Here is a 27,552-nt window from a genome sequence, read left to right on the forward strand (position 1 = left end):
GTGAGTGTATAGGTTATAGGTGTATTAAATGACTTCACTTCCAAATTTAAGTCAGTTCTTCAATAAGGCTGTGACCCTTAAACTGCTTGTAAAATATTGCAAATTAAAATTACTTCTTAAATGTTTTATAGATAGAGCATTAATATTATTCTATGTCTTTGGAGATTAATAGCTCTACAATTACCCAAAATAACCATGGCAACAGAGTAAATTTTCACTGGGCACCAGTTACTCACTAATGGTTGCTGTAGTTACAAAGAACCAAGAAAATAAAAACCCAGAGATTATTTGTTGTCCTTTGACTTCAACACATTAATTATTGCCGTGAAGAGTTGAAGGACTCCAGAATTTCAAGCATTTTTTCCTTGCTGCAGCACATCAGTCTTCTCAGTAACTGCTCTGTAGTCTGCCTCCTCTTTCTGGCACAAGGTAATACTTTAATGAATAACGTAGTATTTGTTGTGAATTGTATTTGACTGTTTTGTATTCTAGAAACATCAAACGATAAGACATGACAAGGTCATGAGGCCAAAATAACATTACCTTGGATATGTTGGAAAATCTAAAGCTGTGATTTTGACAGGGATGTCTCTTCTTGATGCCTCTCTCCAAATTTTTTGTGATAATTGAAGCGTGACCTGAAGGTCTATGTGTGCGTATGTGTGCATGCTTGTGTGAGTTAGTTCGTTTTCGACGCAGACCGTACGAAAGAAATCTCGCTACAAAATGGGTTATTGATATTTAACAGTTCCTCTTTGGAGCTGTGTCCTCTCTAAACATCAGAGTTTGAGCCCCAGCTGAAGCACTGGAAGCAGGCCTTTTGTGATCCCTGTCAACTGATAAAAATCAATATTAGGAAATTCCTAATACTTTTAACCCGCTTAATTATTTTAATTATCACACAGCTTATTGCACTCAAGAAACAACAGGAAACAGATCAACGTGAAATAGGATCTTGTTCAGCAAGATGAACTAGTCTTCTTGATGACTGATAGTACATTGGTCATATTAAACTGCATGTGAAGGGAAATGTTAAGTGGAGTTGGATTAGACAGAGAAGAAAATGACATTTATGTTTCAGGTGTCTGTTAACTAAACGTTAATGGACTGATGTCTGTCTCATAATGACAATCCCAATGAGACAGAGTTAAAGATGCAGATGTGTCTTGCTTGAGAAATCTTAAATTATCTGTGTGCTTTCAGCATATCCTCATAGTTCCTGACTTTTGGCTGTGGGTTTGTATGTTGAGTGGGTTTTTCTTTACATGGGAAATTGTTTAGTTCTTTCATTTTCTTTGTGATCCATTGTTTCACTATGATTATGTGACAATGTTTTTATTTTTTGCTTGCTTTCAGAACATTTTTATTTTAGTAATATATAATTTCTGGAAAAAAGAACGGAGGCTTAGACATGAAATACCACAATCATTACATGTCAGTATTAACATGATGAACCACATTTTGGTGGTTGGTGAGAACCATGGCCATAGTCTAGGTTAGCTAAGGGAGTTACTATTACCCTTCTCCTCTGATTCCAAACTTTCTCTTTATGTTTAAAAATATTACAGTGAAAAAGCAGCTGATGACAGAAGCTGTGTCAAAGTCCAGCCATCAGCTTCAGAACAGGTAGTGTCCTTAGTGCAGAGTAACTCCATACACAGCCCTACTTTGCTGAACAGAGAGCTCATCAGGTGAAGACTTCAAGAGAAGAGCCTGGAGACAGAAGAGCAGAATCTCAAATAAAAGCTCTGCTGGAGTTGGGATAGAAGTCCCTGTACTGGGGATGATGTCTGTCAGCAGGACCATTTACCCCCTTTCCCATTTTGATGCCATTTCAACAATTACTTTGAAGACGGTAGCTACTTTTCCTCACCAGGATGCTGCCTGGCTCCCCAGGCAACTGTCACCTGTGGCAAAGCACTTTTATTTGCCTCCGATCACTATTAGTACAGAAGAGCTGCTTGAGGAGCTGAACAAACTCCCCAAACTTCTGTCCAACAGCAGCTGGAAGTATAGATGGCTTCAGATACTCCCTTTTTTTGCAGGTGTCCCTTGCAGGTTAACTAGTTCCTGAACCTCACAGCTTCTGTGTTGATTCCTGTAGCAATGTGTGGCTCTCTTCGGTCCACTTCCTTATATCAGCCCCACCTCTATTCAGGCAGGGCTTTCACTTAGCTCCACATCTCCTTTCTCTCACATGGTTCAGTACCAGAGGAATTGTTCTGGAGTGGAAAGGGAAGAAATCTTTCTTTCTCATACTGTACAGGCACTTACAATTTACTGATACTCACTAAAGTTGTTTCTTTACCTGAAACACTTTATCTTAGCATCTTTTGACTTCCGAAGTCCACAGAGGTTTGTAAGTGTCTGCTTGGCACGTTTTCATCCTGGCCTGAAGTAAATGCTCAGATTGGAGTTTGAAGTGGGAGAGCTATAACTCATCTCTGCCTTCCCATATTCAGTAAGTGCAAGCTGATGAGAGAAGTCTGGTAACATCTGAAAACCACTCTGTCAATTGTCAGCTTGATAGGCTCTTAGCTGAAAAGTTTCAGAGGGTCAAAAGTGAGATGCAGAGTAGAAATTATGCTGCAAGCATACCATTTAGTAGAACTGAGCAGAAGCGCTTATTCCAGAGGAAATAAGCTAATTACCAAAACAAAAAAAGAGGACCCTTAAGAAGCAGAATTTCACTCAAAACTTCAGCCAGAAGTCTTTAAAAAATTAAAATAATAGAGAGAGAGAAAAAGAAATATTTATAAATGTATCGATTTTAATAGGACCACTGCTGTAGAATGATGTATGAACCTTAATCTAGGAATAGAACAGGTGTTTTTTTTCTCATATAATGCACAGTTAGGACCTACCTAGACAGGACCTGATGAACATGGCAGGTGACCCCAGTGGAAGCACTGTGTATTCAGTGACAGAGGTCAGTAGTGCTGAAATAAGTACATTTTTCTGTACAAAACCAAACAAACAAAAAAAGGGGGTGGGGGGTCTTGAAGCACCACATCATCCCCCCCAAATAATGTCAGAAAGCAGGAAAAATGGAAGAAGTGGAATAAGGAGGATCCTCAGTATGTCATTTGTCATGATTTAACCCAGCAGGCAACTAAAACAACCACACAGCGGTTGGCTCACTCCACCCCTGCAGTGAGATGGGGGAGAGAATTAAAAAAAAAAAAAAAAGAAAAGGTAAAACTCGTGGGTGGAGATAAAGACAGTTTAATAGCACAGAAAAGGGAGATGATGATAATGATAATGATAATAATAATAATAATAATGAATATACAAAACAAGCATGATTTCTTACCACCTGGAACAAATGCTCAGCTAGTTCCTGAGCTGCGCTGCTTCCTGGCCAACTTCCCCAGCTATATCTGGAGCACAATGACATATGGTATGGAATATCCCTTTGGCCAGTTTGGGTCAGCTGTCCTGGCTGTGTCCCCTCCTAGCTTTTTGTGCACCCCCAGCCTCCTTGTTGGCAGGGCAGTATGAGAAGCTGAAAAGTCCTTGACTGCTTGGCAATAACTAAAACATCAGTGTGTCATCAACATTATTCTCATCCTAAATCCAAACCACAGCACTATACCAGCTGCTAGAAGAAAAATCAACTCTATCCCTGCCTAAACCAGAATATCAGGAAGCATTGGAGACTGGCTACTGCTGAAGACAGATCCAGGCAAGGTGCACCAAAGGTCTTTGTGATACATAGTTCTCACATATGTCTTGGTATCTCCTACTCGTATACCCTGAGATAAGTTGATGGCCAGATTCATGGTCAGGTGAGAATTGTTCTGTGCTTCCTAGGAACATGTTAATTCAAGTTTTAAGTAACAAAAAAATGCTAATGCAGAAGTTCTTGGACACTCTTGGATGTCCTCAATCTCTTTTGCTCTCTTCCAATGACACTATATAGCTACAGCTTCTTGGAAGAGTTTTTTTTTTGTCTGTAAAATCATAAGAATGGAAATAAATGATATGAAGAACTTTTTAAACTAGGTATCTATTGTATGGGTGTGTTGCTGGGGTCTGGAGGTGATTGTGATACATCTACTTGAAGTGTATTCATTTAGGCACTACTGAAACAGATGACTTGCAGTTATATTTGTGGTAAAGATTCCTCACACTTTCACTCCCACTTACTTCCCAGCATATGTGTAAGCTACCTTATTTTCTTTTTTTTTTTTTTTCCTCTTGTGGAAAATCATAACCATGACTTTTTCTCAGAAGGATTACATGAAATGTGCTTGCTATTACTGGTGCTACAAGATACATTTAAAAAGAAAAAAATACCCAACAACAACATTTTCAAAAAATATGAACATGTATGTGATAACATTAAAATGAACATTTTCCACCCAAGAACATTTGATACTATCCAGTCTATAATATCATGCAAACAAAACTTTATGCATTTATTAACGTTTATAGAGTTGTTACCCCCCAAACCTAGCCACCCTCTTATAACTTCCCCTTCCGGTACAAGCTATTAGCTTGTACTAGATAATGTCATACCACCTTGCTACTATTTTAGTATGTTACTAGAGTAGTATTTATCTTGCAGTTGAATTTTTTTTCATGTGTTGATGTTTAAGGGATTGAGTTATGTGTCCCCATCGCATACAATATCTGTTCCCAGAGCCTGTTGGCTTTTTTTGACTTACTGGCTTCTTCAACTGCAGAACTGAACCAATCTTCTCTGGCACACAATGTATGCTGCAGATTTTAAGATGAAATCTGTCTCTATGGATTTTCTGAGTACAGAATGAAAACGGCTGCATTCTTCCAAGTATGCTGGTAGCACTGAGCTTTTTGGCTACATATGGGGAACAGCAAGCTTCTTCTCTCTCTCTTTCTCCTTTCTTCTCCCCAGATGCCCCTCCCTATCTACTCTGATGTCATTGTGTGGACAGGGCTGCCCCTTTTCCAGAGGTGAAAGGAATAAAGCAAAGGTGGCAGAGGAGGTCCAAAGGGGCTAATTTTCTGTTCCTTAACAGTTCCTACCTCATCAGAACCTCCTTCTTCACACTTCTTTCCTAGGACTGACAGATGTTTCTGCCAATGCCACAGTGCTAATGCCTTGCTTTACCACCTACCCGTGAAGAAGCTCATCTACAGCTCATAGAATCATAGAATGGTTTGGGTTGGAAGGGACCTCAAAGACCATCTAGTTCCAAGCCCCCTGCTGTGGGCAGGGACACTCTCTAGACCACGTTGCCCAAAGCCCCATCCAACCTGGTCTTAAACACTTCCAGGGATGGGGTATCCACAACCTCTCTGGGAAACCTGTTCCAGTGCCTCACCACCCTCACAGTAAAGAATTTCTTTCTAACATCTAATCTCCTACCCCTCCAAGTTAGCCCTGGAGCAGGGAAAGGCATTCACATAGCATTGCCCCATCTTTGGGAGGAGAGGTGAAGGTAGAGGCATAGCCTTGCTGTGCAGAGAAGAACACGATCAGCCCTGGCTGCGAAATACAAAACTGCCTTCATAATACTATGTCACCACTGGTGTCTAGCAATTTTAATTCTTTATCTGGCCTGATATGAAGTTTAATCTGTGATGCAGTTATATTACAAGTATACTTATCAGCTATCAAGGTGCTATAAGAAGAGGAGCTAGAGTTCTGTCCTTTTATACTCTGGAGTCAGTATTACTTGTCAGAGGATATAAACACAAATTTCACTAGTGTAGTACGTTTGCTGAGAGTGGCCAATAGCAGATGCTTGGGGAAAGAATGTAGGGAGCAAAGAAATTTTTCTCCTGTATATTCTTCTTGCACTTAGTAGCTGAAGGACTGCATGAATCAGAGTTGCATCTAGATCACTGCTTTTAATAGCTACTGATAGATGTACTAATGAATGATGTGACAAATTGTTTTTTAATATACCTATACTGTTGGCTGCAAAAGCTCTGTCTCATCTTCAAATTTTACTCATTTTAGGTTAAGTTTTATGAGACATTGTGTCTCTGTGCTTGCTGTGGCAAGAAGTTCTAATACATTCTGGAAGAAAAAAACTACTACTTGTTATTTGTTATTTTAAATACCATGTGCTCGTGATACCTGCCCTGACTGATGTTCTCACGCAGGGGTGGAGTGAGCTGTTCCTGTCACAGAAGTACACATTTCTAATCATCTACTGTGCTGAGGACCAAGACATCAAATAAATTATACTCATCTCTATAGAATTACAGCTAAAGTTCTTGTCCATCAGCTTCAATAATATAAAGTTGTACCGCCTGACCTGGAATTGATTTATATTAGTTTATTTTAATACCAAATTCTTTACTTTCTCTGTGAGCCTTGTAGTGGGTACCATTATAATTTATATCACATATGCCCTAAATCTGTATATAATTCATTTCCTGTAGCACTCTCAGTTTCCCTGTAGTTCTGTTTTGTGCATTCATACATGAACAGCCAGGATCTGCTCAGTGGTAAGTAAGATAAATTGCCTGAACATGGGCATCGAACGCCATTTCAGATACCCCAGGGTATCCATCTGGCCTCCAGCTGCTGCCTTGAAAAGGCACAGGTTCTCTGTCATAGGCATATTCTGCATATCTGTATGGATATCTCCAATATCTTAGGATATTTAAAAGGTCAATAAGTGCCTATGTTTACAGCAACTGGATGCAAACCTGTTTTATTGTCCCAATCTTGAACTGAGACATTTAGGGTAAGCATAAAGAGAAGTCTATTCAGATTTTGAATAGGTGTAAGACAATCATCATTTGTTATTTTAGTACCCACATTGCTCATTGTTTGCAAATGTCTGCTGTATGGAGATTGAGCAAATAATGGCTTCATTTATCACAAACCTTACATAGTTTGATACAGTGTGTGTTCCTACTCTGTCTGCCAGCCTAACATTCACAAATTAACTTTTCTTAGTTATGATTAGTTGTTTATAATTCTCTGGTATTCCCCCCCCCCCCCCCCCCCCCCCCAAGTATCAAATGTTTTAACAGCTTGTATTTACTCTTTCCATTGATTCCATTTCAAACTTCTATTTCATTTGTCTCATTGAAATACTTATCCGTGACTAATTTCTTGTTTAATTTCATGGATGCATTCTTCTTCTCTGGGAACTCTCCGTACTGAAAGTTCAAATGGTTACTCTCCCTCTTTCTACTTTATTGAGAACAATTTAATTCATGTACATCTCTGTAGTACTTTTTTGTTTTAACAGCTAATTGAAATGAAATGCTAATTAAAAAAAAAAAATCTGAACACTCATTTCTAGCATTTGAAGCTAATTGTATAAATTAATGAAATAAAAGTTGGTCCTATAAATCTGAGGAGGCTTCCAGTAAAGCCAAATCCTAACAGATGGTGCATGCTGAAGTTTTTGATATGCAACAGTTAACTGTATTATAGTATACAATAAATGACTTCAGTTTACCTAAAGATACCCTTGAATCCATGCTGAATGCTTTAGGATTCATAACAGATAAAACAGCCTCTGCGGAGCAGCTCAAAGGATGAAGACTTAGCTTAAGTAATTTTCATTTCACTTTAAAAAATGAAATTATTATAAAAATCACTGAAATCTGGTGAAATACCAGATCTGGTATCAAGCTTTGTCATGGAATCAGCTCCTCTAGAGCTGGAATATTCTGTAAATGGTAGTTGTGAGACTTATCACCACAACCACTTTTCTACACTTTTATCAAGGCACTGAAATAGTAGTGCCTCATAATAAGTAAATTTTTATTAAAGGTTCATATAAGAAAAATCCAAGACTGCTGATTTAATTTAAAAGAATTATTATATTTTTTTTTATAAATCTTCAAGGGCTCATAATTATTCTTAATTTAGGATCCATTATAGATTAACCATTCTAATATGCAGTTGGCCACTACTACACATGAACTTGTGGTTTTCCAGTTATTCTGCTTTGATTCTGAATTAAAAACTTCATGCATTTTACTTTTTTTCTTCTCTAAATAACATTTCCGGCTAGTTTAAGCTGCATTTTGAAAAGCTCATAAACAGCTGAGGTCACAGACACATTGCTTCTGTAATGTTTAGCTAATGTGCTAGTTTAACACCCAGAGTTGTTCAATGCTGCTGGCTGTAAACTGGGAAGGAGGAGGGAGAATTTCTTTCAGTACCAGATTATTACTTTATATCTAGAATAAGTAAATGTGTCCTTAGGCTTAGTAAAATGTAACTTATTCTTTTATGCCATGGATATAGATTGTCTTCAACTGAATGTTAACAGAACTATTCTACAAAGCATCCTTCTATAGGGTTTATAGAAGATTTTTTTTTTTTTTTAGTTTGATTTTGGAGTTATTTTGAAGCTGGATCTATTTATCAGCCATTCAGTATTTCAAAAAATCTAAGGGACTTGGTATGCAATACAGCTAAGACTTTGAAGTTTCTAGGTGATCACATCATACTTAGAGTATATACGGCTGTTAAAAGAATGTCCAATAGTGTTTATGACACCAGTTCAGGTGCCCAACCCCGTATTTCTTTGTCTGTCTTTTGAACCACATCATTGGATGTGGCCACAGCTCTGCTGTCAGGACAGTGTCATCGCTTTGTGCTGTGATGTCTTAGGAGCAGAACGGTTGGAGCTCTGTTTCCACATGTTTCTCACTGTATCTCATTCCTTTTGCCCCTTTTTCTTCAGTAGATCCTGTAAAGGGAAATGAACACTGTCACTCTACACTAACCATGACACTGAACTGCTGGTCTTTCCTTTGCAGACTAAGGATATTTAATAAGCTGCATTTTGCTCTTTCATTTACCTTTTTAACTGCAATAGAATTTGATTTCAAAACAAGCCTGTAAACTTGTTGAACAATGTTTTTTTATGAAATTTGAAAATTTCCTTCCACTTATCCTTCTACAGCTATAAGAAAAAAAAAAAAGAAAAAAAAAAAAAAAGACTTTCTAAAAGTATTCTGGACTTGCTCAGCAAAGAGAGACTTCAGAAATAGATCTCAAAATCTAGTAACTTGTAAGTTACTAACTTAAGTACAAGTTAGTTTATATATTAAAAAAACAAAAAAAGATTAAGATGAAGCTTCACATATGATTTTCCATGGTTAGCCAAGCTTATTAATATATTCTTGAAATTCTACCATGTACTTCTATTTTAGGCATCCAGAATATTTTAAAAACTTAGTTAAGCTGGCGACAGATTGAATATAATTACCTGAGTCAATCATGGGTTAAAATTATGCATGGCAACATAACCACACAGAGAATAATAAAGACTCAAAGACATTGTTCCTTCACTGCTCTTTAACTGCCCTGTTAAATGATTGCTGACAAATTATGAAAAGAAATTAGTGAAATTAGTGAAATTATTGTTAAAAATGTGGGCTGCTTTGTATTCCCTGAGGTGGTCTACACTAGCATTACAGGGACATTTTTCCTAAGCAAAAGCATCATTTTTCCTATGATGGTGCCCAATAAATATGGTTCCTGGATGAGGATATCCAAGTTCATTCTCCAAGATAACTATCCTATTGAAGAACTATTTAGTGTAGTTTCCCAAAATCATTTTGTCTAAACTGGAATTTATATAGCCTGGGCTCACTACCTCAGGTCAGTGGTATATTGTATATTACTTGCTCTCCACAGTGTGTTGCATTTGGATTAGATTTAGCAGCCAGTCCTCAATGACCATTAAGTGGAGCAATTAAACAGTCAATGTCTTAAACTTTTTCTAAGATGCAATTCCCTGTAAGGGTACTGGTACAGTATAAGCCTACATGGCAACACAGTACAGAATATCAAGAGTGCTCAATTCTGCATATATGGTTGTCAAATAAAGAGGCATTTGCACAATTCAATGGTATTTGTTATATTCGTTATATATATGTATATATGTATATTCGTTATAGACCGAATCTAGATGTGTTTCCACCTATGCTATTATTCATGGTCAGCTACAATGTTTCTCCACACAGTTTAATAATCTGATCTTTATACAGTGTTAATCAGTTTCTCCACAGAAGTATTCACTTTAATTTGATGGACTATCCAACAAAGTATATTTTCTTAGCAAACCTTTTCATTTTGTGGGCTATCCATTCTCAGGCAAACTGTTAATCTAGATCATCAGGGTGTATTTTTCTTCAGATGAGATTAACATTCTTTTAAGAGCACTAATTAACTGTTGATGATTTGTTTATATCCTTGAGGCCTCTAGTTTCAATCTGTCCTTACACTTTCAAGGCTTCTGCTACCATATTGCATTCATAAATTTGGGAACACTTGCTAAAATCCCCAGTTTCTCTTCAAATGCCTTTAAGCTTTGCTTTCCTGGGTATGTGGTTAATGGTTTATTAGCACAATCCAGCCATGCATGCCTCCTTGTTTTAGGTCCATTAAATGTTTCATTCCACAAAGCAACAATGAACTGAAAGACATATATAAATCATAAGATATAGGTGAAAATAATGGTCTCTTACTGCTTGCTCACAGTATCTACTAGTTATGGCAGCATTGCTAGCACATTATCAAATTTACTTTACAGCAGGCACTGTGACTGTAACTGTACTTTCTAAAAATGTGTTACTCAACAGAGATATAGTACATTCTTCCCAGGGTTTGGGGGACTGATTCTTCTGTGGCTTATTCCCGGTTTTAACAAGCTTAACTTTATTAACTTGGCAAAGGTTGTTTTAACTTCTGCTATATGAGAAAGACCTTGTTGGATTCGGAGTGGCAGCTGCATTCAGCAGGATGCTGCATCCCTGTCAACTGAGGTGCATAGCATGAGATGCTGTTATGCTCTAGCTGAGAACACGACTGCATCAAAGAGAAAGATGTTTCTGGCCTGTACTATAGTCTGTCTCTTTGTACAATGGCATTTCTAAAACCAGCAATAGATTATAAGCTCACACTGGTATTGCTGGGCATAAGAGTGTCTGAAGTTCCCATTGGTCTTAGGGGATACAAAGGACATTTCGTATCTGTTGGTAAAATATAGCTATTCTTTCCATGAGCTCTTTAAATGCTGTTGAGTGGAAAGATGAATTCCACCATTACTTGAGAATAATATTTTGAAGGTTACCTACATACCTCCATACCAACAACAATTGAGTATGTGTTTATTGGGTGGAAGAAATTTATTGGATCAACCTGCTATTTGAGCAGTGAAGAATAATTTTATTGCTTGGAAGATTGTAAACTGGCATTTTTCTTGCCCTCCATTCTGTCAAAGGAATTGGGAGCAAAGCACGAAGAGCTTTCAAAAATTTTATGTTGAGTCTCTTGTATCTTCATGAGGTCTTAAGTATTTATCACACACAATTTTTTGATATTCCTCTTCCATGGTTACTTACATCTAATTTTTGCAGCCAGAGTTTTGCTGGCAGAACTGTGAAACTGGCACAGTAGTTAATGTGTCACTTGTGACTCTCAAAGTACTGTTTATTTCACTGGATTTCAGTTCTGTATGAAAGCTGCTATACGAAACAAGAGAACAAATTACTTTACAGGAGACAGACAGACATACAAGAAAAAGTATTTATGCTGAAATTCTGGGGTATATAGATTGATGTTCCCACTTCTAATGGCTACCTTCTGCTTGATATGTACCCAGAATTTCAAGCTTTTTTTTTCTGGAAACCACTCACAGTGGACTTAGTGCCTCTAGGCGCTACATTAACAAGTCATACTGTAGGAATTTACTATGAACTGCATATTCTCCTTTTCTTGGTTGTTCATATGGAGAAATGTGAAAACATTGGGGAGTGGGGTGTGTGGTGGTTTGTTTTTTTCCCCCAGTAAAAATAGATTTCATTCTCCAGTAACTGAAATAGAACTTTAACATACTTGAATTTGTCGTCAATAGACCTTGACTATAAGCATGATTCATGTATACATCTGAATTTGGGGAATGGGTGAAAAGGACATTCTTTTTGTATGACTTTGAAAAGTCTCTGCAGGAGTGCAGATCCTTCATGTGACCTTGAGGGAATTCATCAAAATATGTTCTAATTTGGCTGGACTAGTTGCCAGGGTAGACGTGTAGTTTTCAATCTTTGAACATTTTGTTGATCGAAGTAAGAACAGAGTGTCAATTTATAACTTTTGACAGCTTCAGAAATGGCCCTTTCTGTCAGACAGTGTCATGTATAGACGAGAGAGCAACAAGCACAGCTGCGATCCTTAATTTCTTTTGATAAAACACTTTTACACAGGTGGTCAGTGCTAGAAACTGATCACGTTAACTGTGACCAGATTTAGACACTTGCATCTCAAGGTCTTTTATGAGCATTGGCTCCTAAGTTGATGATATTAATTTTTGTTTTCATACTTAACAGGAAAATTCTTTATGAAGTTCATTAGAAGTCTGATGTTTTGTGCCTACTGCGCTGTATTCACATCCTAAAGTGAAATTGTGTCCTTCTGCCAGTCAAAGGGAGTTTCTCCACTTCTGTTTTATGACAGAATTTCCTAATGTTCTGTAATATACATACCCAAAAAACCCCATACAACCAACCAACCAAAAAGATTACAAAAGATTATATTTTAAAATTGTTTTAGTTAACTCATAGGGTAGATTTTGTGATGATGATAATAACACACATTTTCTCTTTGTGAGGTTTTTGGGTTTATTACCATACTAGCCTTGCATTACGAAGAACCTGCTCAATCTCTAATTAGTATTTTTCCTCCAAAATATATTTTCTGGAAAATTGCTTTAAAGGTATTTATCCTAATTGCTTTTTAATTTTTTTTCAGGGAGTGCTGGAACACCTGTTATCTTCAATGAAAATGGAGATGCTCCTGGACGCTATGATATTTTTCAGTATCAAATCACCAACAAGAGTACAGAATACAAAGTAATTGGTCAGTGGACTAACCAACTTCATTTAAATGTAAGTACTGGTTTGATTATGATGCTAACATTAGAGAATACTCGTTTGAATATTAAATTATTTCAAAACACTTCAAAAATGTTGATGATTTCTTCTCTGTCAGCTGGCAAAAGAAAGCTCTGCTATTCTCTTCTTGAGAAGTCAGTAAAAGATATAGCACAATAATCTGACCCAAATTCTTTATATTTTAAAGTAGGTTGGTTTGTATATTTACCTGCTCCTTTAAATGATATTTTAGAATCATTATGTATCTGATGTTCCTCAGACTGATTATGAAGTTAGGCAGGGAAATAGTAACCCATCCTTCAAAAGAATGTGTCAGACAAAATGATGGGTACATATATATTGCCCAGGTATTTCAAATAACATAAGGGGATGGAAACATATTTAGTAAAAGAGAAGTTTGGCTGATGTAGTTGAAACACTGGGATGATGAACTACTGCAATAAAAATATTTCTTGAAAATAAAGGGAGAATTTGGATTTTTTTCTATATCGTTAACTATGATTAGTATAGTCCCTTATTACTTAATAGCAGAAGAAACAAAAGACACAACAACTTGCCCATCCTTAGGAGGTGTTTCTAATTGCTGCCTTAATATGTTCTGCAAGTTTTGTGGTAGTTAAGCCCCAACTGTGCATAGAACTATGTTTTTGAAAATTGCCATCCCAATAAGATTGAGAGATAGAATATGCAATATTTGTATGACAGCTAAGCATCAAGCCACAGCTGTAACTTGAGTAGTTGTTGGGTCCAAGGCACTTCTGTCTGCAAAAGATGGCTCCATGTGAGGAGAGTTACAGTCATGAGAAAAGCAAAATGAAGTTAAACTGTTTCCTTGTTAGCTGTGCAATATTTACAGGGTTTACTTGAGATATGTTAGGCATTTGGGTAGCTCTGCAAATGTGAAATATCAAGTGGTTTTTTTGCTAATAGCTGATGAGAAGGGTAACTGTGATTTGATGACCAGGTTCACCAAAGGGATTTTATTCAGTGACTTTAATCAAACTACAAAAAGCAGGTTTCAAACTTCTCTGGTTTTCCATGTGAGAGGTTCCTGAAGAAGAGTAACAAGGACAGTGTAGTAAATATTTACAAATAATTCTCCTGTTGAGACTACTTCGCAATAATTATCTGAGGGCAACCCACAGTAACACATATGATAGCTCCCCATTTTCAGCCACAGCTGTTAAACCACTTTACCATATCTACTGTTTAATTTATATAACTACTTGGCAAGGAGTAATTTATTTAATTCTCTACCCAACTAGAAAAAAAAACAAAAACAACAACCCACTAGAAAAAAGCCCACCAACAGAAACTGTGTGTAGCAGATTGTGTGGCAGTGTTACCTCCCTCCACAAACCTGATATCTGCCTGTTGAAAGGCACGAAAGGGGGAAAAAAAAAAAAAAGTGGTTAAACAAGTTTAAAGATTAATACTAAATTGTAATTTCTGGAACACACTAGAGTTAGACCCTTATCATAACTATTCTGGCATACATTCCAGATCTTCATAATTGCTACAGTTTTCTGAAAAGTTAGTATTTGTTAAGTGAGCTGAAAAACTGATACACACATTTTGCACAAATGTTAGTACTAACATAGCAGTTACATAGTAGAAGCTAAAAACTACCTTAGAATTTGCTTCAATTCAATATGCCTTTTTCTAACACCACACCCCCCTCCCCCCCGCAGCTGCTAAATTTTTCATCATCAAGCCTGTAGCTTTTCAGTCCCATTATTTCTCCCTGATGTATGTGTACTCCAGGGAGTTCTCTGAAATATGGTTAAGTTGGCTGCTACTCAGACTACTGAAACCACACCATGCTAACCACATTGACCACAAAGCTAACAGGAAAGGATTTATGTAAGGACACCCCTTGTTAACTCGTATTAAGAATGGATGTGTTAGGATGTTCTTTGTCTCTTTTTTCACCACTTTTTTTCACCTCCTTATACTGGACACAACTGGTTGTCCAAATTCGCGGGCAAGCTCTGTCATGGAGATGCAAACGGGCCAGCACACAGCTCCACAGTTGGTGTTTCTGCTCCCAGCCTCGTGCCATGGCCCTGTTCCCATTCTCCCACCCCTGCTCTGCTGCACAGCCCCTGCTCACAGCCCAGGGTGCGAGCAGGCACGCGGGGCTCCATCCCCCCATGCACGGTGCCCCTGAATTGATTCGGCAAGGAGGTGTACTCTTGTTTCTTGACTTTCTCAACTTTAGATAAAGCCTGGAGTATTTCTAAAGGGAAGATTGGGTTATATTTCTTAAAGTTTGTCAGGGCTTGAGATGCTGGTCTCCATTGGTGTCTGCAGGTATTGGTATAGCAACAATGAAGAAGGAAGTCTTAATAGGGGTTCTACAGTTCGTTTCCATCTGTTTACAGATTCATTAAACTTACTTAGCATGGTTCAATGGTTGTTATGCCACATGATGATCTGCTGTGGCAAAGCTGTTGCCTCCTCTCACTAGACAAAATGTACTAAACCCAAGTAATCTTTGTGAATGATTGTAAATTCTCCAAGGCATCATATTGCAAATTAGGTAGTGCCTTTGATTGCCAATGGGAGGAACGCGATGGATGTTTTCATTGGTTTCAGTGAAACATCTATATTTATTGAAGGTCAAGCACTCTTAAGACGACAGAGCACTTTTTTGCTGTTCTATAAAGGAGATACTTTTTAAATATAATACTTTTCCCACTGTATCCTTCTTTCTCCTGCAGTTTCCTCCTAATGAAGGCACACGTAATTATGATTTTTAATGGATTTCTGCCAGCTAGATATCCTTTATAGATACTTCTACTCCTGTTTTTACAGATATTTCTACTTCAAATTGTGTGGTAACATGTTGTAGCTATGACTGTGTTTAAGATTGTATTCATCTATACAGCTGGTACTGTGCTTCAGAAGATGTATAGCTTTTATTAATTTATTTATTTTCTATGCCTGAAAAAAAAAAAATTCATGAAAGTACTGGGTTTGCAGTACAGTTCAACTTTTGGAACAATTACTGTAACTAAGACTAGAACACATCTTGCATCTAAATAATTGAACCAGAGGGTTTCCTTTCTTCTTTCTGATATTTTTTTTTCCTCCCTTTTTGTTTTCTTTTTCCTTAGGATGCTCTTTGATATTTTTTCCTTTGGGTTTTGCTGTGAGTCTCTGTTGTGTGGGCTATGGCTCCTCACCTGGTGGCCTGCCCTGGTCCTGTCTCTGACCCTGATCCTCAGGACTGAGTATTCCTTTGCTGGTGTCTCTGATTCCTCAAAGTTTTCACTGATTCTGCGGGGTCCTTGTGGTCAAGCTTCAGAGTTGTTTCTTTCCTGGTGCAGTGCTAGCTTTTCCTTTAGGCAGAAAGTGCTGATGCTGGCTGGATAAAGAGTCTGTATCATGCTCACTGAGGGGCTCTTTGTCAGCAGGCTTCACCAGCTCCAGAGACCCTTCTAGCTGTGATGCTGGTTTCTCCCTGTAGTCCTCAGTAACGTCAATGCTCTCCTTTAGGCAACTTCTTATTTCCTCTGAAGCAGCTATAGCTTCCAGATATAGGAACTTCATGATTACTGATCAGTACTACTCTTGCAATTCTTGCAAAACAAACACACGCGTGACAATGCTGAGAGATACAGTATAGAAGCTAAAAAAGAAACATAATCTTCAAAGTTTAAACTTTCGTGTGATTCTTGAGTTTGAATAAGGTACCTCAGTCTTTCACAGATGCAAGGCAACTCTGAAAGCAGACATTTAGAAACATTGAACTATAATCTCAAAGAACCTGATTGCCTTTTATACAATTATCACTTTACCTGACTCTGACAATGTAAATTTACACCCCTTTTAAGTCCTTTTATGCTCTAAGGTTGCCTGACTTTAAATGATCTTAATGTACTGGAAATAACCAGACCCTAAAAAATTTTAGTATCACTTTGAAGGAAAATATAATTGCCTTAGAACTTCTGATCATTTATTATATATTTACTGTCAGGGTTTTCTGTGGTTTGCTTTCCTCATTTTCTTTTCTTTATCAAAAGAAAAAGAGAACTTTTTTTTCAGGAAACTCTGATAGTTAAAATCCTTTCTTCTGAAAGATATTCTGGTTTTCATAATGAATAAAAGTCCAGGAAGAGGCAGTTGTTTCTGCAGAAGTTATGTTTTATTCATATTGCAACAGTATTTTGCATACCAGGTCACACGTAAAAGTTCCCTATAAATGTGTGGGTTTAGCAAATTTGATCTCTCAACCATGTAATCTCTGTAGGAGGAAAGTTGTTAAAAACAAGCTTGCTTTTTCTGGCACTTATGATTTCAAATCAACTTCCTTTTATGATTAATAATGAATTCCCTCATAGAAACTCTGTTCTGTATTACATGTGTTGTAATAAGGGCTAGATTGAGATGTTGACTGATGGCTTTTGTTGGTGGCAGCAAGTGGAAATAGTTCCAGTCCTAAAGATTTAATAACAAGTTTCTCAGTTTCCTTTCCTTAGGAACCCATTCAGTTTGTTCTGGTTCATTTCTGAGGGACTTTTTTCCCCTCTTTAAAAATGTTCTATTGTGGAACCTAAATAACAGCTGGAAAAAGAAAAGTGGAAATGTTTAAGAATTTTAAAATTTAATATGTTGACTTTTTTAAAAAAAATCTGTTTTAATATACTTTAAAGCATCTTCAGATTTCATTTCAAGCTTATACATTGTTTTGGTCTACCCAAATTGTGTCTAAAGGTCCTAATCTGAAAAAAATATGTAGATCTAAATCCATACTCTTCCAAGTTAGCAATTTTGCTTGATGGGACAATTGTGGGTAGACACAATTATTGGTGTTTTCACAATCAGATATTTGAATGATGCAGTTAAAAAGCTTGAGTGGATATCCATTTATGTGATATTCCTTAAGAAAAAACCAAAGCATATCAAACACTGTATATTTCAAGTGGATTTTTTAAGACAGAATTCACTTTTGTGTGGTTTTTTTTGGTTTTGTTTCTTTGTTTGGTTTTGGGTTTGGGGTTTGGTTTTGTTTGTTTGTTTGTTTGGGTTTTTTTTTGTTTGGGTTTTTTTTTCACCAGAGCACAAGAGTTCTGCAGAAAGGTAAGAGAAATTTCACAATAACAGATTTTTAACTTTCTCTTGGAAATAATAGGATGCATAAGCATTCAGATTTATGGAGTGTATGCACTGAGGATATCAATGACTCAAGGGCATCCATTTTTCTGTAATGGTCTTGATTTATGACTAAGAAAATCATAAATTAAAATTACACTGATGTGATGAACTATCAGAGAGACAGCCATAATCATCATCAGCCTTAAGCACAGTGTTTGGTGAACTAGTAAAAATTGGGAACCCCACATTGACAATGAGCTTCCCTTCAGGCAGCCGTATCACAAGAAGATTTGAATCAGTATTTGATTCAGTCTTTTCTAGGACTCTTGTAAATTATGTATCTAATCCTGAAGCAACCTATCAACACTGACATTAGTCAATTCTTTTTGGAAGGAATGGATTCAAAATGCATTAATTCCCTTTCTTGTGACATGGTAAAAGAAAATGATTCAAGAAGCTTCTGATATTTTCTCTAACTGCAGCAAATAAGTTTGAAGCTTTGCTGTGGGCCACTGTATTTCATTAAAGATGCCAGAGAGACATTTTTCCCATGGTAGCTGTTGTATAATTGATAGATGTTTTCAAATTGCTGAACCTAAGCCCTGTGTTTAACAAAAAAACACACTATAGTGAAATACACAACAGGAGCACTTAGTGCAGTATATGATTATATCTATAAACAAAATATGACAATCATACTGTCTGCAGGGTATTCTTCTGCCTATATGTAACAGGGCAGTACGGTTCAATCTTAGACTCCATCCATGTTATCTGCCTGAAAAGTGTTGATGCTGGGATAAAAATAAAACTCAATGAGACAAGCAAAAATGTTTTAGGTTCCTCTATTCTTCTCAAAATTGTACTGCTGTCTTCCTTTATTCTACACAGGGCTGAAAGTAGAAAAAGACTATTTTGTGGTGGGCTGACCTTGGCTGGACCACAGGTGTCCACCAAGCTGCTCTATTGCTCCCCTCCTCAGCAGGACAGGGAGGGGAGAAAATAAGATGGAAAAAAACCTTGTGGGTCAAGATAAAGGCAGTTTAATAAAGCGAAAGAAAAGGTCACACACAGAAGCAAAGGAAAACCAAAAGATTTATTCTCTACTTCCCAGCATCAGGCAATGTCAGGCCACTTCCAGGGAAGCAGGGCTTCAGTGCACGTAGCAGTTCTCCAGAAGACAAACATTGTAAATAATGAATGCCCCCCCTTCCTCCTCCTTTCTCTTAGCTTTTATTGCTGAGCAGATGTCATACGGTATGGAATATCCCTTTGGTCAGTTTGGGTCAGCTGTCCTGGCTGTGTCCCCTCCCAAGACCTTGCCCATCCCCAGTCTATGGGTGAGGGGGGGGATGTTGGAGAGACAGCCCTGGTGCTGTGCCAGCGCTGCTCAGCAGTAGCCCAAACCCTGGTGTGTTACCAACACCTTGCTGGCTGCCAATGAGCAGCACAGCACTGTGGGGGCTGCTGTGGGGAAAATTAACTCCAGCTCAGCCAGATCCAACACAGGTTTTTAGAAGACTACTTAGGTTTTACAAAGCTAGTCCTGATCTTAGCCACTGGTCTCTGGTTTAACCCCAGCTGGTAACCCACAGCTGCTTGCTCACTCCTCTCTATGGTGAGATAGGGGAGAGAACTGGAAGACTAAAAGTGAGAAAACTCGTGGGTTGACATAAAGAGAGTTTAATAGGGAAAGCAAGAGCTGGATGCACAAGCAAAGCAAAACAAGGAATTCATTTACCACTTCCCACTGCCAGGCAGGTGTTCAGCCATCTCCAGGAAAGCAGGGCTCCATTATACATAATGGTTACTTGGGAAGACAAACACCATCACTGCAAACATCCCCCCACTTCCTTCTTCTTCCCCCAGCTTTATATGCTAAGCATGACACCATATAGTATGGAATATCCCCTTGGTCAGTTGGGCTCAGCTGTCCCAGCTGTGTCCCCTCCCAACTCCTTGTTCACCCCCAGCCTCCTCGCTGGTGGAATGGTGTGAGAGGCAGAAGAGGCCTTGGCTCTGTGTAAGCACTGCTCAGCAGGAACGAAACCATCCCTGGGTTATCAACACTGTTTTCAGCACAAATCCAAACCACAGCCCTATACTAGCTACTGTGAAGAAAATTAACTCTACCCCAGCCAAAACCAGTACAACTGGTCAATAAGTATCACTCAGGATTTATTCTTCTCTACTGTCAGAGTCTGAAGTCAATATGAAACTTGTAGTCACAAAGGACAAATACTAGACTGAAGAGATCAGTTAACAGTAGGCCACAGTGGATGCAGACTGTAGACAAGACAACAAAATACACAAAACATGGAAAAAAATTGGGACTTTATGATTTTGAAAGGTTGCAGATTTTATTTTTCATTAAAAAATTACATTGAGGTAGGATGGAAATAAGTTGAATACAGATGCTGAAAAAGCATTAAATGATTTTTAGATATGCCTGTAGTAGAACAGATGCTATTTCAGACATGACTGAAAATCAGAACAGCACTTGGATTCAAGAACCAATGACCTTCAAAGAACTCGAGAAGAATGACAACTTTTCTTGCCTCTGAAGGTTTTTACTTTGTTGGTCCTAATAGTCTTTTTTTTTTTTTTTTTTCCCCTTATTGAACCAGACATCTTGGCTGATTCTCTAGAGAAAAAAACAAAATAGAAAGAAGAGAGCTGCTAAAAATATCCTGAATTTGGATACACATTTGTTCTTCATTAGAATGATATCAGATTGCCAATGCTTGAGAGTTAGGATGAATAGGGATTTTTTTTCCCACCTTGTCAGGGTGAGTGAAAGTCAGGTTTCTCAAATGAAGCATGGGGTTGCAGTTGCACGCTTGGCTGTGAATTTGTCACAGGATTCTTGAGTAGATGGTAGCTATTTTATAGTTTTTTGTGATCATGCTTTGCAAGAAGTGTTATGATTAGAATGAACTGTTCTTTAAATAGCCATAGCCAACAGGACCGTGGAGTATTTTTGGGTTTTTGGTTGTTTTTTTGTTTGTTTGTTTGTTTTTTGTTTTGGGTTTTTTTTCCCCCCAAAAAAAACAGAAAGGAGGCCTTGCCATGCATCACAAATAAAATAAATAATTTGTGTTTAAAATAATATTTTTTCTCTTTCACAATAGAAACAAGTGTGCAGTGATAGAACAATTAAAAATTAGGAGCATTTATATGTATTCCTGGAAAGTTCTGCATTCGTATATAGGACTTCAGAGCAGGGTTATCTGCTCCCCTGGTACCAGCTAATGTTGTGACTTCTAGCATAGACAAACAGCTTCTGGGCATAGCAGGTAGTTTGGATTATGCATGGCTTGCAGCAAGTCTGAAGTGAATTGCTTTGTGAGGTACCGGTGTGAAACATGGAGTATCAGCATGTTTGTTCCCCAGTCTCTTCCGTCTTTCTACTCTCCCACACAGAAATTTATATATGTATTATAATTTAAAGATTGAGTTGCCCTTTAAACCTAGAAGCAAAATATTCGTGCTTAAAAGCAAAAATGGTAGATTAAATGACTTTAATTATTGTTCATTTGTGTTACATAATGGCAGTCTATTACTAAATTAAAAATCATTAAATGGAGAACGAAAGAGACATTCAGTGCTTATGATATGAGAAATAACCAGCAGTTAGCAGTACATTACTATATGATTATTTTTTTCTGTTTGCTTTGCTGTAATTTCATTTCATCTTGCAGTAGTATTAATTTCATTTATTTAGGACAGTCATCTAATATTTACCCAGGACTTTTCATCCTGATAAATCCCCAAACACTTTTTTAAAAAAATTATTTAAAGACGGGTAGTGAATTATTTTCCCCATTTCCAAAATGGTATCACTGGTTTTAGTGGTGATATTGTGATAGTACAGCTTAAGGCAGGGAATGAAGAATGCATAGCTAATCTCATTGTAACTTCAGCTCACAATAAACAGATCTGGCATTGAGTGGAACAATAGGATGTGCTCGGAATGACTGGATCAACTAGGGAGAGTTGCAGTAATGTTTCCAGTAACTCCATGAATTGAAGCGAGACCCTCTTTATGGAAAGCATAGGCATATAGCTAAGCAATGGCTTTGGAGTGCTTAACTGAGAAGATTTGCATCACCAGAGGCCATTGCAGTAAGGCACTCCTAGATTTGTGATGTAATCCATATTGGCTCTTTCCCAGTGCTATGACCTCGTGAGCAGAACTGTGACTTCACTTCAAAAAGTAGAGTAGCTGGAGAGAGTCCAGCTGCAAGCAATGATTATGATCAGCTATCTAAAAGTATGCCTGTAGGGAAAGGTTGAGCAAACTAGGATTGTTTAGTCTGGAGAAGACTGAACTGAGGGGAGTTATGTTAATCTCTTTCAATACAGAAAAGATTATTCAGGAAAAGAACAAACTGTTATTCATAGTTAATTTGGCTATTAGGAGAAGTAGTGGATTACAGTAAGAGAGATTTAATGCAGACATGCTGGAAGATTCTAATGAGGATAATTAAGCACTGAGCTGCATTGCCTGGGAGGCTGGGCAGTCTCCAGTGCTATGGGCTGGTTGGAGCAGGTGAGCTGTACAGACTGATTTGCATAGTCGATTCAGAGATGGGGCCAGAGGAGTACTCCCAAGATCTCCTTCAGCCATCATTCCTTAAGTTTTCTGGCTTTTGTTAGTTTGTTTTGTTTGATTTGCTAGTAATCCTCTCAAAGGTAGGCTTCCTGTATGCCTTGAGCAAATGCTGGGAGCGAGACAAGCAACTGAACTCCTACACTCTAAGTTTCCTACGTGAATGCAAGACTGTGAGTCTTTAGCAACAGCTCTAGAAGAATGCCATGACAGATTTATTAGTTAATAAACTTATTAGTTACTATTTAGGATCTTCTGCTGCTTCAGGTTGTGCATCACATTAGTGGGTAAGGACAGCTTTACAATGAATCCTTGGAGAGCTTTACATTCACATGTAAGACTTCAGATTGGACTTTTTTTTACATAACAGCTGCTTAATACTTCCCAAACTGATTTATAATCCTTTATGTCTATGTGGAAAACAGTTTACTATTGTGACAGTGGTGATTTCTTTTACTTAGACCTTCTTTCCCTACCATTTCTCAGAGAAGTATTTTCCCTGTAACCAAAAGCAATACAGGAGGTTTACCCATAACAATATTTAAAATGCACCAGTAATTAGCCATGAAGTAGGAAAAGTATGATCATCAGCATTTCTTATTTACTTTATTCTTACAAATATAAAATATTGGTTTCTCAAATAGGTATTCTGTAAAACCGCAAAAGGCAGTCTAAAGAATTTAGCTGTCATGAGAATACACTGAAATTTTTCTATTTATCTGGCCTAGTTATGATCTTAGTTTTTTATTTGTGCTCAAAATAGTTAACACCTGAAATCTGCCCTAGCACTATAGAAGACAGCTACAGGGATCTCAAGAAACTATCTAGCCCTTGTATAAAGTTAGCATCTTTGATACTTATATTACTCCAAGGATGAAGGCTTTACAGGCCTCCGAAGGCGTTTTCTTCCATTTTTTAACTACCCTTATCACTCTGAAGTGTCTTATAAATACGTAACTTTACTCCCCATTGCTATAATTTAAGCCCGTTACTTCTTATTTTATTCAGTATACATTGAGCACATCCTCATCCTTTTCATGTATTCAAAGACTGTTGTTTTACCCCCTAGGCTGTGCTATTTCTTCAGGCTATGCAACCTGAATTTCTTCAATTTAGTCACATAGGTCATGTTTTCTAGACACACTTCTGATCTTTGCTGATTTCCTCTGGACTCTCCATTTGATTCTCCTTCAAACTGAAACACAATAATCCAGCCTTCACAAAGTGCTCTGGCTTAAGGCTTACTGGTGCAGGAGAAACATCATTTCATGTACTCATGAGTGCAGAGTAGAGGGGAAAGATTATCTATCTGTATTCCTCAGGATAGCATTTGCCCCTTTTGCAACAGTGTGACATTGGTTCACCATTCTATAATCCACTAGAGCCCTGAGATCTCTTTTTTTCTGAAGAGCTGCTATCTTTCTGTCCCTCGTGACCCATAATGTGTTACCTGTTAGCTGTCCCTGGTAAACTGCATGCTCCTTTTCTTCAGACTTTCTGCAGTACCATTTGGAATAAGTGTCCTGACCTTCAGCATAACTTCAACCTTTCCCAGTGTTATTGCCCAAATTTGATCACCATATACTCTATTTTATCATCCAAACTGCATTGAGTGGTTATTACAAGTATTGAATAATAGCAGACTAAGAATAGACCTCTCCAGGCCCCACCCTGTACCATCCCTTTCATTCTGACAGTGAATCAATGATAAATTTTATCTTCCCACAGCTTTCTGATATAATTTGCACCTAGCCCTTAGGGGCTAGATCTGTTTCAATAGGGTGCTTATGACTGAGAGTGTAATTTGAGATGGTGTCAAAAATCTTTCTAATATTAAGATAAATGACACCTAGCTGCTTGCCTCTCATCCACGATGCCTGTTACCTTCTCACTGAAGGAAATGTGACAGCTCATTGTTGACAGATCCCTTTTGGCTGTTATTTGTCTAGTTTGTTTTCTCTGTTTGTTTTTGAAATATGATTATTTATTTCTTTCAGGATCTTTCTGGGAATTCAAGTTAAACTGAATGATTGATAATTCCCTGGCTGCTTCTTTCCCCTCCTTTTCTGAGCATAAGCACTAGGTTTCCCATTTGCAAGTTTTCCATACTTCCCCTGAAGTCTCAAGAGCTTTCTATCTCCTCAGCCAGTTCTTTAGTATTGTAGAATAAATCTCAATAAGTTCATTCCATATGAAACCTCCTGACTTCCTGAAGTACTCTCATTTTGAATGTGTTCATCTTTCTTTCCTTAGTAATAAGGATTCCCTCCCCCCCTCCCCTCCCTTTTCTGATTAAATGCACTGTGTGGTATTTTTCCTAGCCTAAACTTCTTCCACATGTTTGTTTTTTGCACACCAGATCACTAAGTCTCTCCACAGAATTTTCAGTTTAATTATTGACTCTTCATTCTAAGCAGCAGCATAGACTTGGCAGAGAGAGCTCTTCCCCTGCTGCTGAAAACCTCAGTGTAAAACACAGGCTATTTTCTGCCAGTTCTGAACTACTTCAGATTTTCAGGCTTTTTATATGTCATTTTGTTACCTGGCTGGCACTATGTTTAAAGGGCCAGTGTGATTTTTCTTTTGTTTATGTAGTGCTGAAAATTCAAAATTATTATCATGGATAGATCTCACTGTTCACTAAGAGGAGCTGGCAAAGAAGATATGAACTATTATAGTGGAAAACCACCTTAAAGGAATGTCAAAATATACATCCCAGTGTTTAGGATTTTGCAGTGCTTCAGGGTAGAATGTACTACACATATTAACAGCTTTTTTTCCTAAAAACTGGTTGGACAAATATGTCAGGAATGGTTTAGGTATAGTGCCTCTTTTCTTGAGACAGGGAAATAAATTTGATCCCTACGTTTCAAGAGAGCTTGTCTGTTCCTCTGTCACAGCCAATTAAGGTACGAGGCTGCTGAGAGGAGGGCAACTTTGCTCAAAATTTCAAGTGCTTCACTTTACTGAAACACTGTTTAGAAACCGAGAAGCACAGGGTCACAGGATATTCCAGCTCTGTTTTCTGTTATTCTTTGAGACATCGGTGGTGAAGTTACTGCATTTGTGCTCTCTCTCTTGCTGCCGCTTATGCTTGGATGGAAAGCTCAGGAAATAGATGCAAAATTGCCCTGCTCTCTTCATTCAGTTCCTTCATGTCGTGGTTTAACCCCGGCCGGCAATTGAGCACCACACAGCTACTCGCTCACCTCCTCTTCCCAGCAGGATGGCAGGGGGAAGAGAATTAGAAGGGTAAAGGGAGAAAATTCCTAGGCTGAGATAAGAACAGTTTAATAATTGAAAAATAATAATAATAATGAAAAGGAAAAAAAACAAAGAGAGGAAAAGACAAGTGATGCAAACGAAAAACAATTCCTCACCACCAACTGACCAATGCCCACTCAGTCCCCCAGCCAACTTTCCCCCAGCTTTATATGCTGAGCATGACACCATATGGTATGGAATATCCCTTGGGTCAGTTGGGGTCAGCTGTCCCGGCTGTGTCCCCTCCCAACTCCTTGTGCCCCCCCAGCCTCCTCGCTGGTGGGGTGGTGTGAGAGGCAGAAAAGGCCTTGGCTCTGTGTAAGCACTGCTCAGCAGGAACGAAACCATCCCTGGGTTATATCAACACTGTTTTCAGCACAAACCCAAACCACAGCCCCATACTAGCTACTATGAAGAAAATTAACCCTGTCCCAGCCAAAAACAGCACAGAGGGAAATATGGAGCACTGGACTTGGGACAGGCCTGAGTCAAACTAACTTAGGTAACTGTAAATAAAAGCAACAGATTTGAGAGGGAGGATGTTTGTTATGGGTATTAAAAGCTTCATCAAGAAATGCAACTAGTCCATTAAACCAGTGGTGGCGTGGATCTTGGGCAGAACTGAGAAGATTCCCCAAGCACAAAGAAAGTGACGTTAAAAAACTCTTTGCCAGATCTAGGCTCATTTTCTTTTCTCAGAGCACTAAGTTTTTTGAAGTATACTTGCAGGCTATTTCTGCATGATCAACTGCAGGAAGAAAAAAGTACTTTCAAGCCTTATGGTTCAAATGGTCTCAGTACTAGATCTGGTTGAAACCTATCATTTGACAAAAAAGGGCAATGGTGGAACATTTCCTCTGAAAACAGCATTTTCTTAAAGAAGAATCTAACTCTGACAAGTTGTTTGGGGTTTTTTTGTTTTGTTTTGTTTGGTCTGTGGGTTGTTTTTTTTTAATTTGAGGCTTTTAAAACATGCTTAATTATAAGCAAAGTTATAGCACAGTCTGCTTTTAGTGGCATATAATGACTTCAATCCCTGTGTGTACATCATAAATTATATGTACAAATGCTCATTAAAATGTCTCCAAGTGCATGTCAGCTACATGTAAGGGCAGTGAGGACATCTAGGTAAGGATATGTGATAGAGATTGTCTATGTGAAAATGGTCTACATAAAGAATAACTTTGGAAATCTAATTTGCAGTCTGATCCATTGATAGTAATTATATATTTTCAAACTATGGACAATAGACCATGTAAAGCACTTCCAAAAAACCTGAAGTCTACTGATGTAATCGGGAATAGGATATTTCTATGTTATAAAATTACTAAGGAAATAATTGTTGTGGGGTTTTTTTTTCTGTTTGGATTTTTTGGTTTGGTTTGGTTTTTTCGTCTCATTTGTAAATAAAGCAACTAACTCCAGAAACAGGCACTTAAAAATTGTGATTCATGATTCCAAGAAAGAAAAAAAAATAATCTAGCTTATATTGAATAGAAGTACTTACTAGATTGCTGTAGAATTCCATCTCGTAGTTACACAGTGCAGTTAGAGTAGCTGTTTACTTGATGACCTGCTAATCACTGCACTTTGTGCTAGTCTGCTCCCCAAGGCATCTGAGAATAAAATGTTGTTTTCCAGGTATTCCATGCACATTAATAATTTGTTGTTTGGCAAATTGAAGAAAGGAACACATTGCAGTTCCTCCTACT

At 37.9% G+C, this 27,552-nt stretch overlaps 1 protein-coding gene across 2 annotated transcripts in view; it reads left to right on the top strand.

Moving 5' to 3' along the window:
• GRM8 (glutamate metabotropic receptor 8) overlaps positions 1 to 27,552 on the top strand; it is a 360,387-nt gene that overhangs the window by 273,549 nt on the left and 59,286 nt on the right. For both annotated transcript variants that reach the window (XM_075742925.1, XM_075742922.1), the window contains exon 8: positions 12,725 to 12,861. In XM_075742925.1, the coding sequence (XP_075599040.1) occupies positions 12,725 to 12,861 (137 nt within the window). The remainder of the gene's footprint in view (positions 1 to 12,724; positions 12,862 to 27,552) is intronic.

Source organism: Balearica regulorum, chromosome 1 (assembly GCF_011004875.1).
Source record: "Balearica regulorum gibbericeps isolate bBalReg1 chromosome 1, bBalReg1.pri, whole genome shotgun sequence".
Taxonomy (NCBI): domain Eukaryota; kingdom Metazoa; phylum Chordata; class Aves; order Gruiformes; family Gruidae; genus Balearica; species Balearica regulorum.